This window comes from Micrasema longulum, unplaced genomic scaffold (assembly GCF_059751315.1).
Source record: "Micrasema longulum isolate JH-2025_06_02 unplaced genomic scaffold, ASM5975131v1 h1tg000311l, whole genome shotgun sequence".
Lineage (NCBI taxonomy): Eukaryota > Metazoa > Arthropoda > Insecta > Trichoptera > Brachycentridae > Micrasema > Micrasema longulum.
Genome location: NW_028277515.1, coordinates 37,923 through 52,560, shown reverse-complemented (window position 1 = coordinate 52,560; position 14,638 = coordinate 37,923). Strand labels below are relative to the sequence as shown.

At 32.0% G+C, this 14,638-nt stretch overlaps 2 protein-coding genes across 2 annotated transcripts; one reads left to right on the top strand and one right to left on the bottom strand.

Annotated features, from left to right (window-relative positions):
• The first annotated feature begins 5,887 nt into the window (after nt 1–5,887).
• On the top strand, nt 5,888–8,266 carry LOC148282582 (alpha-ketoglutarate-dependent dioxygenase alkB homolog 4). The gene is made up of 4 exons (XM_088224816.1): nt 5,888–6,111; nt 6,186–6,404; nt 6,767–7,194; nt 7,961–8,266. Exons 1-4 carry the CDS (start codon nt 6,019–6,021, stop codon nt 8,169–8,171), a joined length of 951 nt encoding a protein of 316 aa, XP_088080942.1. The 5' UTR covers nt 5,888–6,018; the 3' UTR covers nt 8,172–8,266.
• A 233-nt stretch (nt 8,267–8,499) lies between these two features.
• Tsp29Fb (Tetraspanin 29Fb) lies at nt 8,500–13,954 on the bottom strand. Its single transcript, XM_088224817.1, has 5 exons — nt 13,748–13,954; nt 10,458–10,646; nt 9,832–10,002; nt 9,421–9,666; nt 8,500–8,852 (listed from the first exon to the last, which is right to left on the bottom strand). Exons 1-5 carry the CDS (start codon nt 13,817–13,819, stop codon nt 8,658–8,660), a joined length of 873 nt encoding a protein of 290 aa, XP_088080943.1. The 5' UTR covers nt 13,820–13,954; the 3' UTR covers nt 8,500–8,657.
• Between the last annotated feature and the right edge of the window lie 684 nt (nt 13,955–14,638).

Here is a 14,638-nt window from a genome sequence, read left to right as displayed (position 1 = left end):
GGAATTACAAAAGTATATATATGAAATATGATACGAGAACTACTAGCTATTGTCGACAAATCACGGGTCACGCGGCCGAGTCATGAGCCATAAGATGCACCTGAGTACAGCTGAACGTAATCCGACACATCTCGACTGCAGGTTTCACCTGGCCAATTAGTGACCGAAACTGACCGAAACTGACAGAAATAAGAACGGAAACTTTGATCGATAAATAATGTTTAACTCTTACTGGATGTTCCCTAAAGAGGAAGTTCAGTGGTTATTTTCAATTTTTTATTTGTCAATAGACTATATTAAACTAAGCATATTTAAAAAAAAATTATGTATCGTATAAGTTTTGTATTTCTGAAATTACTCCACATGTTACATTTCAAGTTCTATTCCGCTTCTTTTCGGTCAGTTCTGCCGACTAGTGACGTCGTTCAATACGTTGAAATACTGTTCGTTTTTATTAACATAGTTTTTATTCTTTTTTCATACGTTTTTCAGAAACTGTGCCGTACAATTGAATGCTCTAATTTTTACCGTGCGTAAGCATATTTTTATACCCAGTTCCCCGTAGGGCTGAACGTTCTCAATACGATAAGCGTAGAGGTGGGTAAGACCCTTTTACTGAAAAGATACGTGTCATTTTTATTTTTTTTTATTTTTTATTTATTTGGATAACCAACAGCTATAATTATCTCATATTTATATAAAAAAACAAAAAACAAATAAGCCAATTACAGGTTTTCACAAGTAGCATCACAGTAAGTTAAAAAAGATTCTCGAGCATAAAATGAATAGTAATTAAATGTAAATTTAAAATAAAAGAAAAAATACTACGAGTTATTTCGAAAGCAAACGCTGTACGTCATTAAAATTATTTGCAAATAAATCTATGTTAAATGGTTTATTTATTACATTAAAATTATTAAAAGTTCGCCATAAATATGAATTTTGCCTATAATTAAATGAAACAAGAGGTATGTGAAGAAGAGGGTTATTTCTTAAGACTTAAAACTTTGGAAGGAACATTTGATTCGTATCTTTAAAATGACCGAATCTTTTAAGTAGTTCAATTAAATAAATGTATATTTTGCTCATTTGGCTCATTTAGGTCATCATATCTCAGCATCTTTCGCATCTTCGTATCATTTGTATCATCGTATCTTTCGTATAATTTGTTACTTCGTTTCTTTCAGGTCTCTAGTTCGTTTAGTTCTTTGTTCACTTGAGCAGAGTGTGTGCGAGTGCGATATAGAAGCTAGATTTATGCATGTCTTGCAGCTACAAAATGAATGAATGTTTGAAATTCTAGCATCCTTATAGTGCTTAAAATAATTTGATATATTTTTCAATGATTTTAAGAAAGTTAAAGTAAATTATTTTTTAATTAAGTAAATAATGCAGTAATCAGCGTATTTGCCTACCATGCAAGTGGTCTCGGGTTCAATTCCCGACATGTTTGACATGAAATATTTATTTAAAAATACATTTTACAACAAAACATTTCAAAGTCCCTGGACTGACAAGTAAAGCGTAAGACAAGCGTAATCTTACCTTCATGTACAAAAATGATTGAATATACATTTTTTTTGCACCACAACAGGCCAGGAGGCCCAATTACAGTGGTGAATTACATCACAGAGCACCCAGGCTTGAGAAAAATCCCATTTTAATTTTTGTGTTTTCACCGGGAATCGAACCCGGAACCTTCCGTGCGTGAGTCAAGCGTCTTGACCACTACACCACGGAGGCCGCCGATGATAGAGATTCGCCCCGATTGGTGTACCAATGCAGTGTCCTATGCACCATTAGATTCAGGAAGGGGATTATGATAAAATAATACATGTTTAAAAAAAAAGTATTGCTGGTTTTGGATGGAAAAATATTCATTACTTCAATATTTTTAGTGGGGTTCATTTACTTTGAGAATATTTGTTTACACGGACAAATATAAAGCTTTTTACTTTGTTTTATTTCTTATGAGTACTTTTTGATAATAACGTAGAAGTATTTATAAGAATAGCCCCTGAATACATTTTAAATAAATACAAAATAGTATAATGTCAATCCGCCCAGTTTTCTTGTGCCGTTTGGATTTAGACAGTTCGTGTTAATTGGACCCACGTGTTTAATAAACACACACTTGTACACTTCGGAAATGTTTATAGATATAGCAAATTACTATGTATGCGCGTGGCCTCAACTTAAAATAATTTACTTCTACTTTACCTATCTAGTAACTACGTATACCGTATGGTGACACAGAATACGGACACAATCGTTGCGAAAGAATGAACTAAATGAGCTAAATATACAAAAGATACGAAGATCCGAATGACGCGAAGATCCATTTAGTTCGGCGCTCTTTCCGTTCACGAACTAACTGACCAAGAAAGAAAGAAACATATCTAAAGTTCAATGTTTCCGACCTTGTCAGTATGACCGGGTCGTTTGCGAACTACACATGTTTAGATACGCGTGGGACTAATAGCAGGCGAGCTTTCTGAAGAAGAGCAGTACCGCTGATCGGAGTAAATATTGTGTTTGGTTTGATTTTTAAAACAGTTTTTTCTGTCTCTTGGAAACGAGCTCGTTTTTGAAAAAAAAATTTAAAAAAACAAAAAAACTACACGTTTTTCTTTGTTTTTGTGTGATTGTATGTAAAATATATACATCATTAATTAAAAAGCTGTTTTATTAAATACATGAACTCAGAGTCCCACAAATAAGGTTTTTATTCTTCTTTCTCTCGTGTAAAATTCGTTATTTGCTAATGTACCCGTTCTTGCTGTAAACCCTTCAAATATGTTAGTATGAAAGTATAGCGTATTCTAAATTTACTATTTGAATTTGTTGAAATCAAACTAGTGAAAGAGTTGTAACTTTTTGGCAGGTATAAATATATATTTTCCAAATAAAACCTACTTACCCATTTATTTTAAAATTAACTACTAATTAGTAGTTAATTTTAAAATAAAATTATTAGGATTTTATTTTTAAGCATTACGCACTTACCTTTGTCTGTGATTATTTTTTATTTGGTTTAACTTTTATACCTACCCTGTGAGAATTCACAATTATTAGAGACATCTTTGTAAGTAGTTTAAAATTCTACATGTAAGTAATAAGTACCTTAAATATTTCAAAAAAATATTTTCACCTTTGTAATGTAGATGTGCAAGTTTTTAGAATATATGTACATGTAGACCTAAATTTTAGGATTATCGTTCCACATATTAGTGGTTATTGATTTTATGCACCATCAAATTTGAAGCAATAATAATAATTACATAAATAAAAATCACTAATAGGCTAAAATATTTTTTTCTCTCTGAATTTTCTTTCTGCCGGAATCATTTTGATTAAAAATCATATTTTTATTTACATAGGACTAGAAATAGTGTAAAAATTGTTCTTTGAGTACATAACATAACATTGATTTAATTCAAATGACTTATTTAAATATTTATTTGGGAAAAGAACTTATAAATCACAAAAGAGCACTTATCAAAATTTTATCACATTAATATTATATTACATAAAAACATAGGGTATTAAAATATTTATCAATAATTTATGTATTGTATATCTTATAATATTTTATCAAATAAATTTGTCTTCATAAAAAAAATCGTTTAATTATCGCCAAAACCTAGCCGGACCGAAGGGGGATTTAAATCTTACATAGACCAATTTGGTCAGTTTCACTTTATATACATAAGCATTTGGCAAACTAAAAAAAATGAATAAAATACACGAATGAGTAAAAAATGTGTACGCGAAAACATGAATAAATTATTGCACGGTCATAAACACTTCTAACGTTTTATTCTCCTGATGTCCTGATTCCATATATACAAGTAGGCGCTGGGGTCGTTTGGTCCCCCCGTTCGGATCATGTGTAATTTTTGGATGCTTAGTGGGAAAGGTTAAGTAAAATATTGTCACCTAATTTGTAAAACTTGTAAATCCACAAATGATCAAAAATGATTATATTTTGGAGTTTTCTGTAAGGACTAAATAATCTATACGTGTGTAAAACTTGTGTACCCGTATAGTGATGCATGATCGTTTCTTAAAGTATGAACAACAATAAAAGCTTCGCTACAATTCGCTACTGAAGTAAAAACTGTAACTATTCCTTGAAAAGGGGTATGTTTGGGATTTACGAGTTTTCCGAGTAAGGTCGACGATATGTTAAAATAATATTATGAATGTACTTATACGTATAGATTTTTAGATGTACTAATACCTTCATGCTTACTTCTGATGGAATTTCATGTTAGGTAGGTACTCATAACAAATACAGAACCCATTGATTAATTTTTAAAAGGTCATTTTTTTTTTTTAAATATGGGAGTTCCATTATTTATTACTTTGCTTATAATGTACGAGGCTATTATTTACTTTGAAGTAAATAAAATAGCCTTTCTTCTTTTAAGACTTCCATATTCCTTTCTCAAAAATGTTTTCCCTCTCTGTTGCAACAAATTTAGATCAAAGTAACTCCTTAGGGAGGATATCCAGCATGTTTGCAAACATTTGGGCATGCTCAAAACATTGTTATGTAGTTATATTGTATTGTATTTTTTTATTTTGTATTTATTTAACTTTTTGCACATAATGTAAGTTGTACATTGGCTGGCATGATTGAGCGGGATTAATCACTCTCTCGGGGGTAGAGATGAGTGGTTAATTTGTGGATTATTATTTTTTGAATGCAACTACACTTTGCTTCATATATGGCCACACTGATTTGGTCAATTTAACTTAATTAAGTGTTTCGGGTAATGCTTAAGGTCGGAATAATGTTCTAAATGAAAATTATTTATTTTTGGTTTTATGTGTTCGTATTTATTTTGCGTTATTTGACGTTTGATCATCAGTGTACTCATATGAGTATTCATATATATGAAGCGAAGTGAAGTCGCATGCAAAAAAATAATCCGCACGTTATGTACACTAGAAATCCTTTCCATCCCCGCAAGATTCAAAATAGTGCCCCAGGGGTGGTATTTTGGATCTTCTCTACCCCTAGAGAGTGCTAAATTTGAGTTTTTTTTTAATGCAACTAGACTTTGTTCATGTAATGGCCACACTGATGATTAAACGTCAAATGATGAATAAAACTGTTTGAAAAATGGAAAAAAACTAATACAGTTTGGTCAATTCAACCTAATTAAGTGTTTTAAGTAACCCTCAAAATCGCAACAATGTTTTAAATAAAAACCTTCACGTTTATATTTATTTGACGTTTAATTATCAGTGTGGCCAGATATGAAGGAAAGTGTCAACGTATGCAAATAATATAAATTCCCGAATTAGGGGATAAAGAAGATTCGGAATATCACCCCAGATATGAAGAAAAAAACAATGTTTTACGATTATAAAAATGGTTTTCTAAAAACTTTGGGTACATACATGACTTTATGTAAACACGCATAGGTAATGTTTATATAATATAAGAGGTACATTAGAGCCGATTTAACAATACAATATTATTGGGTACAATACGAATAAAAAAATTTCAACCACACACCGTAAAATTAATAAAACCAAGAAAGAAAGGGGACGATGGAAAATCTGAAATGTAATGTGTTGAATTGTCTGAAAAGAAAGGATTAGAGAAGGATGCAAGTTCAAGCTAGAAAGTAAATATATGTACACAATACATATTTTGGAAACGTTTCCTGTTGGTGACCAGGACCCTAAATGGGATGTAGAGCCAATAACGATAATAATAAATAACAATAATAAGGTCCTTTTTTCCAATAGTTATTAAGAGGAGAATAAAATACCGAGTTTTTCAAAAGTAATATTTTTAACCCCGATTTTTTATATCAGCTTTTACTGTTCAGATAATAATATTACGTGCTCTATTCCTTAAATTTGATCTATTTCAAGATTGTCTATGTTTTTTGAACTGTCAATTTTTCACCTCGTAAAAGGTGTTAATTTTTAAGTGAACACATTTTAAAAATATACATTTAGGGATATTGCATTAAAACTGTAGACTTAATTCTTATAATGAACACTCCGCGGCCATGTGGATGTAAAGGGTGCAGAACGTGCCTTATTTGTGAAAACGATTATAAGCTAAATGAAAAAATGTATTCTGATGTAAGTTGCTATTTATTTATAGTTCATCCAAACTTTAACACGTACTCGTTCGAATTATTTGTTTTGTTTGACAGAGGGAAAATTGCTATACTTACTGCCCACTGTGTGATAAAGCATGGGAAGGATGGAATAACGACCCGCAAGCCAGTCACCCGGAACATTCCGGCAACTTTATATCTTTCCCGGGTGTATTTATAAAGCTCGACTTTATCTCCGAAGCTGAAGAACTCCTGTTGATGAAAGGGATTGACGAAATGCCATGGGACTTGTCTCAAAGCGGACGAAAAAAACAGGTAGGTACTCATTTATTATTGTAATTTATTAATGTAAATGAATTCAAAATGCTATTTTGTATCCTAGTGATTACGCGTATTTCTTAAGAGATTGTCTATAATTAATTTCTGAATTTTTAAAACAATCCACTAAAATAATGATCCCATCTCCTGTGATATATAAACAATGTTAAGTACTATTAAGAATGCTTATTTCACTAATATTTCTCGGAGTAATGTATTTGTAAATTTTCTGTATCAGGTATTTTGAATAATGTAAAAAAAAAGAAAATTAAACTTGTTCCCCCGAGCAAAATTCTCTGGAAAAAATCTCTAGACTTACCGAGTATGCGCTTCAAAAATTATATTATGTTATGTTTTAGAATTTTGGGCCAAAGACAAATTTCAAAAAGAAAAAATTGAGAGTTGGAGATTTCAAAGGATTTCCGGAATTCTCTCGTTTTATTCAGGAAAAGTTTCATCATATTCCGATTCTGAACAACTATCGAACCATCGAGCAGTGTTCCCTGGAGTACGATCCGGCTAGAGGAGCTTCCATAGACCCACACATAGATGACTGCTGGGTTTGGGGGGAGAGGATCGTCACCGTCAACTGCCTGGCAGACTCCATCCTCACCATGACCCCGTACAAGGGAGACCTCAACAAGTACAACTTGTTGGACTGCTCCACGTACCGCCGGGTCGTGAACGATAATGGCCAGCTGATCGACGATGTCGGAGTAGTGCCTTCTGAATGTGCGGATCGAGATATTGAAATGAGAGACATTACCGTCAGAATACCAATGCCAAGGTAGGGATTATTTCTTTTATTAACCATAGTGATTTACAAATGCTATACTTTGCCCTAATATGGACTCTGGTACCCTGCATAATAATGCACTTCAAACATTGTTATTGTGATATCCTTGCCCTGGGCCCTTATTTCTCCTGATGCAAGTGACTACAAATAAAGTTTGTTAACTTGTTTTGATAATGAAAACCTTCAATATTATGTTATTCAGACTTTCAATACAGTTGTCTTATATACAACTCCGAGAACGTGTGACCCACAAGGAAGGCAGAACTCGTTCAGGTCTGTGCTGATCGAGCGCATCTGTATAAACCACTTTAACTTTTGAGTTATACATCGACCAGTTTCGAGGTTGCTTCCGTATCATTAGAACTTGAACTTGACTTCAACTCCTAATGATGAGGAAGTAACCTCGAAACCTAGCGACGTATAACTCAAAAGGTAAAGTGGTATATACAAATTATACCATAAAGGGAAAAACTTTATTATCAGCATATCAAAAGATAGCTTCTGAATTCTTGAACAAAGGTTTAGGAATTTAGAAGCAATAGTAAAACATGTTTATGAACAATTACAATGTGATTTTCATTTGCCGTTGATATGTAAAATGTTTTTTTTTTAAACAGTATGTTCCTAGAAAAAGGCATTCTGCTGTTTAAAAATGCATGGCTTGCAAATAATGATATTTTGCCACCATATACTCGAGTCTTAAGGAATGTGATGTTTTCTCTACCAAAAAAGAAATTAATAAGCTGAAAATTTTTAGGCGCTCTCTCCTAGTTCTCTTTGGCAGAGCTCGATACAACTGGGAACATTGTGTCCTTCGTGAAGATGTGACAGAACGAAGAGTGTGCCTTGCGTACCGAGAGTTTACTCCACCCTTCCTGCCGGGAGGTGACTGGGAGAATGAAGGTAGTGAAATATTAGACGCAGCGAATTCCTTTTGGAATCACCGCTATGTTGATAAAGTGTGCTAAATGTATTTTTGCTACAAATATTTTTGAAATTGTGTATAAAAGAATTATTTAGGTTTGTTTATGTATTTTACTTATTAAATTTCAAATATATCCAATATACTGTTTTATTTATAATTTATTCGCATTGCAGTAAAATGATCATATTTCTTACAAAAGTTGTACTTATAATTAAGTTGATTGTTATTGCAATATTGTTTTTTTTTTTAATAAACATATTTTTGCCATACATTTTACAAATTAATATTTAAGCACATTTTTTTAATTTTTCAACTTGTAAAAATTGCGGATCTAACAGAATGTAAAACTCTTAAATAAGTATGCATCTAAGAAAGGTTTGTTAGTGGCATTTTTTTTACTGATTTTTCTTAAAATTATATAGTCAAATACATTTATTAAAAATTAAAAAGTTATTTAAATAAATTTTACAGAATAATAATTACTATTCTCATTGCACCAACAATAAAGTGTGATTGGATTTAATGTAATTTAAGAAGTGGAATGGCCAATGGATGGCACGTATATAACTGGTGCTGGATTATCGAGCTTCTTGCCCTGATGAGGTTCCATCTGTGTGTAACTATTCATTATCTGTTCTCTAATTTCCCACCTGCGCCTCTCTCTGTCTGTCTTGGCCTGTCGTATGGCTTTCCCCAGCACAATAGAGAAAATTATTCCCAAGAACTGAAATGCAGGTCAACAAAACAATTATTGACACAGAAAAAACATACAAAGCATTGATATTGCTAATATAGTATGAGGTTGAAATCACAAGTACACAATAATTGTATTATCATTATTTTACTATAATTGTGTCTGTTCTTATCGACGCATTTATTTCCACTTAATCATGAAATTCTTTCTGTGAATTGAATCATGATATTCTTCAACTGATATTTTTATAACAATATTCTATATACCTAGATTCATTTTTAGGTTTCTTATTTCATGTTATCCTATCTAATAGAAATCCTTTTGGTATTTTTATATATTTATCTGAATTATAAAAACATCCTTTATGCTTTCAAATGAACCGCAGTTATGTATCAACATTTAGAACATTGAAAGAGGAAAAGACAATGAAGTACCTCTGATATGAATAAATATTGACTATGGACTATGGCATCTAGCTTTCAAATAATTAATAAAAAATCAGGATAAAATTTTGAATAATGAATAATAAAACAAATGTTTTTTAATATAGGTAATGAAAAAAATTGCACCCAAATTATTTTTTGTGTTATGCCTTTACCTGTATAAATGCAACGGTCATTGCTCCAGTTCCCAATAAGATAGTGCTCTGTTGCATCAAAAGGACCAGGCGTCCCATGCAACCTTTAGTATACGCTGAAGAGGCTTCACAGGGGGTGCTTCCGGCCTGTTGGAACGGTTGGTTTAGGCAGCAAGATCTCGGTACCATGCCACTGTGTGTAGTTTCATTTCCTAGTTCACTGTAATCTTCCCAGTCGGATGCATTATTGACTCCACAGCAGTACAACTATGTTTCGCCACAAACATAAACATTAGACAGTGTAAATAGTTTCCTACTAAACAAAATTATTAAATTATTTACTTTACAACATTAGTATTTCTTTGTTATTGTTGTGTGTAATAAACTGTGAAAAATGAAGATGTTGTGGAAAATTGTATTTACAAGACTTACCCTACTTTGGAGAAAATCAATAGCTTCAGTTGAGTCACTCGTCGAATTGTAATTTGATTGGGCATCTAAAAGGTTGTTCTCAATTAACTTAAATAATCCTGATTGGAGACTGTATGCTGCTATGGCTGCGGCGATTTCTAATACAAAAACCAACGCGAGCAATAATGCAAACTGAAAAATAAAAAAAAATGTACTTTAGACTTCTCAAATGGAGCACCGAACTGCTGCGAAAGAAAAATATATTATGGAGCCAAATTATTACATGTTATGTGACATCATTAACGGTTAAATAGAATCATAGAGGTAAAAAAAATTGTCCTGAAAATATTTTCTGGTATAAACATTTATTTATGAAATACTCAATTTTAAACTATTGTAGAAAATAATGTTTTTAGGGAATAAGACTTAATTTAAACTGCAGAAAGTGAAGGGGGTGATTGTGTATTTAAAAAAAAACCACCTAAAAAATGCATCATGCCTTTCTTCTCTAGATATAATGAACTTCTCGCCGCAGTAGTTGTGTTCAAATTTTTCATTGTGTCTATAGTTAACTGGGTGACCATTTTTATATTTACGCTGTTCGAGAAAGAATCTGCAGTTAGTAATAATGGACGGAAAATACTTACAATGTTGATCATGCAAGTGCTTTCCTTAATGGCGCCATAACAACCGAAGATGGAGACAAATAGCATGATAACTCCAATGGCAATGAGGAGGCTGACAGGAGAGAAGAAACCGTCATGAATGAAAAAGGAAAAGTCGCTGTATATCGTATAGATTGCAGTTCCAATAGACATAATCAAAGCGGCCGTCAACTGGAAAAACAAACAATTTGTTAATATTTAAATACCTTTATTTATTTAGAAATATATATTTTTCTGAAGGCATTCATTTCCACTATTAACCTCTTTATTCCGATAAATTAATTAAAATATCAATTACCAATAATTATATATTTAGCTATGGTCATACTTATAAGTCATATTTTTATTTCAAATCCCAATCATATCTACGTTTTCATACCGACTTATTTATTTGTGGATTTGATACTACTATACTATTTTTATACTACGATACTAAAAAATGTCAATATAAAATGTGCAATCAAATGGCAATGAATGATATTTATATGCACATGAGATTAGAAATCCTTGTAGACTAATACTGGATCTTAACCCTTTCAGGATCATCTAAAGAGACTGGTATCTCAACAGGAACGAAGGACTTCTTTAGAGATATCGGTCTTAATATTCATTAGTTTTATTTATAATCATAAAGTTTATATACCTAGTTGAGTTTAATAATTTATGTCAAAAATGTCTTGTTTTAGAATTTTCAATAAGCGTTTTCCAACTTCGGCGGTAAATATATTTACTTTACTAAATTATTTTTTGATACCTCCACGTTTTTTCGGGTAAGATAATTCATAATAATTGGAAAACGTAAAAATTTAGAATGAAAAAAGCTAAGTTCATCGCGATAAAATATCATATTTTGTTATAATTTATTGTTATTGTTGTCATTTTTCGCGAATGGTCAATGCATGAAGTCTTTTCTACTCAAGCGGTATATTTGTATTCACTCCTAATTTTGATCCCTCAGATTCTGCGGCGCGTACAAATACTATGCAAAAATCGGAAAAGACTGTCTCACACTTGTCAGAGGTTGGAATCTAACAAGAATCTGTCCATTTTCTGACTCGATGATATTTTTAAAAAAAATCTATTATTTAGAATTTAATTCTGATCTCTAAGCATTCTTGTTTGGTCAGCCGTGTTACGTGTTATCCATATTAGTCAAAATTTCTCGTTTTTCGCTATCGGAATATTTAACGAGATCATAAATCACTACTAAGATACGTAGTGAATTCTGATGTCGTTTGAGTTAATCTAGTTTATCTCTATTTTTTTTTCTTTTTAAAATTACATATCTGCTAGTCGAATCCATTTGGTACCTACAACTAGATTAGATTTTTTTTCGCCGGCGGTATATGTATATATTATATATATATCGGTAATAGGTAAATATTGTGATCTTTCTTCTAAACCAATTCCACATAAAATGCAAGCTTACAGTCAACCAATAACTGAATGAATAATTTTAATAGCTGTTAAGTTCTGAAGTAACGCGCGCGCTCGACTTCTGATGATGGTTGCTACTATTTTCGGTCATCAAAATCAAGGCAAGCGTATATTATATTCTTCGAGGAAACGTATTAAAAAATATCTTCACTCATTTTTAGTTAAGAGTATTTTGGAAAAAAAAATAGGTAATTTATACACGGCCACCACTTATTTTTTGTAGAGCTTATCGATGTATTTAATAAAATAAAACCAGATAAGTACTTATTTTTATAAACCACTTCACGGCCATGAGCCATGACCATCGATGACATTTTTCCATTCGGTTATGAGATGACCGTAATCTTGCGTTTTGTGCGGAAGAGGTCTGGAGGAACGATCATAATAATTACATACCGTTTATTCCGACGGTTCTGAGCTTTGTCTGTCGGTCTGTTTCAATTGTCGACTGAGTGAAGATGTTTTTTTATTTTTTTATGTTCTAACCTAATAGCGTGAGTTTTCACTCTGTGTATTTATTTATTTTTGCACCACAACAGGCCAGGAGGCCCAATTACAGTGGTGAATTACATCACAGAACACCCAAGCTTGAGAAAATCACATTTTAATTTTTGTGTTCTCACCGGGAGTCGAACCCGGAACCTTTCGTGTGTGAGTCAAGCGTCTTGACCACTACACCACGGAGGCCGCCTATACATCTATACGTTTGTAGTTATTTTGGATATGAAATGTATCATTAAATTATTGATATGCTTGGATAGTTCGATATTTTTTTCATGCGGGGAAAATTAAAAAGAAATGTACGTTGCTTGTGCCCATTTGATGTATCTAAACTAGACTTCAAGTTCTTTGATTTATTTATTTTATTAAATAAAAATAAAATCCGCTATAAGAAAATTTTAAGATCGTATTTAAATACGTTGCAGAAGTAAGCAACCATTTGTTTTTTAAAATATTTTATTTTTATAAATTTTATTCGTTCTAAAAATTTATTTTGATGTGCCAATATGTCTTCTTGCTCATACTGATCATCGTGGTTTCGGATGTGACAGGGTTTAAAGAACACCCTGTATGTACACAGTTATTCATAATATTTCCCTAATTTGAATCTAATGATGCATAATTTCATGAAGGCAGGATTATCGGTTTTATATTTCAAATGCCATTCTAGGGAAACTATGAAATATTCTTAGAGGTATATACATCAGATGAATATACTCTAAGGAAATATTGCAGTTAAAATCACATTTGAAATCGAACCCGGAATCATAAACGCTAAGTTTAACCTAGTTATGTATTGGGAAAAATTGTAAAAAGACTTGGGCCCAGTAATTTATTTACGCAGGTAGGTAGGTACGAGGTACCTTACTAAATAATTTTGACGACGACATAAGCAAGTCGAACTAAGTACCTATCTATAAAAATACCTACAATCCATTTAAACCTTTAATTAACTTTGCTTTTGCGAGTGTAATAAAAAGTTTTCATATAAATCATTCAAACGAGCAAAAATTATGTGTTTACTTGTTTCACCGACAGGCACTAACACATTGATATAGGCTTATTAAACATTAGAACGCACTTTCTACTTGATTTCGTCTTTGTAAAAAATGGCACAGTTTATTCCACATTAAACATTTACCTAGAGATATGCAGGTGCCTACCACCTGCAATTGTATATTATTTTGATTCTTTATTCGTTTACAGGTACATAAATAATAAATAGGTAATAATTTACCCTGTAAAAATTTACATGGTTATCAAAAGAACACTCAAAATGGCGATTGAGTTTGAAAATTAGTAATCTGAAGGATTAAATATTATATAATACTTACGATAAACATGGCATCGACGGTCAGAAGCATGTATTTGATGCATTTCATGCCCATATTGAGCTCAGGAGCCATTTTACGAATATTTAAACTTCCTTTTCACTAATTGCACCGTAGAACGAAACGATATGGATTTAGCGAGCCAGGTTGTCAGTGTACCTGCCACTTAATCCGCTTCCCTTATCAAACTAATAATGATAACGATAACGCTTGATAAAGCATTCTGTTTTTCTTTCCATAATGGAAACCCACTAATAATAATAATACCCACTTCTGCAACTTATAACAATGAAATAAGTAGGTATTACGGCTGTTCGAAGGAAAATGGCAGTTACCTCGTCAAGTCAGTTTTGGATATTTTGCAGGAGAGCACATTCTAAGCTAAAACTTTTTAGTGATTCAAAAAACACGTAATCATTTACGACTCAATTGGACGTCTGATAATATTGAAAAATTGTAAGCTCTTTTTCAAAATGATTAATAAAATAAAACGAAAAGTAACTTAGAATGTAGGTACCTACTGCCGTTTTTCTTGGAACAGCCTTAAAACTCATTTATCGATGCTATATATAGATATATATTTTTTTAATTATACCGTTACGTGTGGGTATTTATTACATTATTTCAATTATTATTCTGCTTTCCTCTTTGGGTTCAAATCGCGTCTTGTTGAGAAGCATTTTTTTCCATCTTATTTCCGTCATAGAATTATAATAAATGAATTTTACGTTTTGACCATTAGTTACTCTGTAGACGTCGCTTAGTACGCAACTGTCGATTTAAAATCAATTATGTCGTGTTGTGTTGCGTGTTGTGGGATCACATTTCATATGTAAGTAACGAATTCACAAATAAAATTATTTAAGAATACGATTATTTTACTGTCTGTTAGAT

Coding starts and splice junctions, on each gene's coding strand:
- LOC148282582 (XM_088224816.1), top strand. CDS start 6,019: ATGAACACTCCGCGGCCATGTGGATGTAAAGGGTGCAGAACGTGCCTT. Junction 6,112..6,185: donor ATGAAAAAATGTATTCTGAT/GTAAGTTGCTAT, acceptor TTTGTTTGACAG/AGGGAAAATTGCTATACTTA. Junction 7,195..7,960: donor GTCAGAATACCAATGCCAAG/GTAGGGATTATT, acceptor GAAAATTTTTAG/GCGCTCTCTCCTAGTTCTCT.
- Tsp29Fb (XM_088224817.1), bottom strand. CDS start 13,819: ATGGCTCCTGAGCTCAATATGGGCATGAAATGCATCAAATACATGCTT. Junction 10,003..10,457: donor GCACTTGCATGATCAACATT/GTAAGTATTTTC, acceptor TTTATTTTTCAG/TTTGCATTATTGCTCGCGTT. Junction 9,667..9,831: donor TTGATTTTCTCCAAAGTAGG/GTAAGTCTTGTA, acceptor GGCGAAACATAG/TTGTACTGCTGTGGAGTCAA.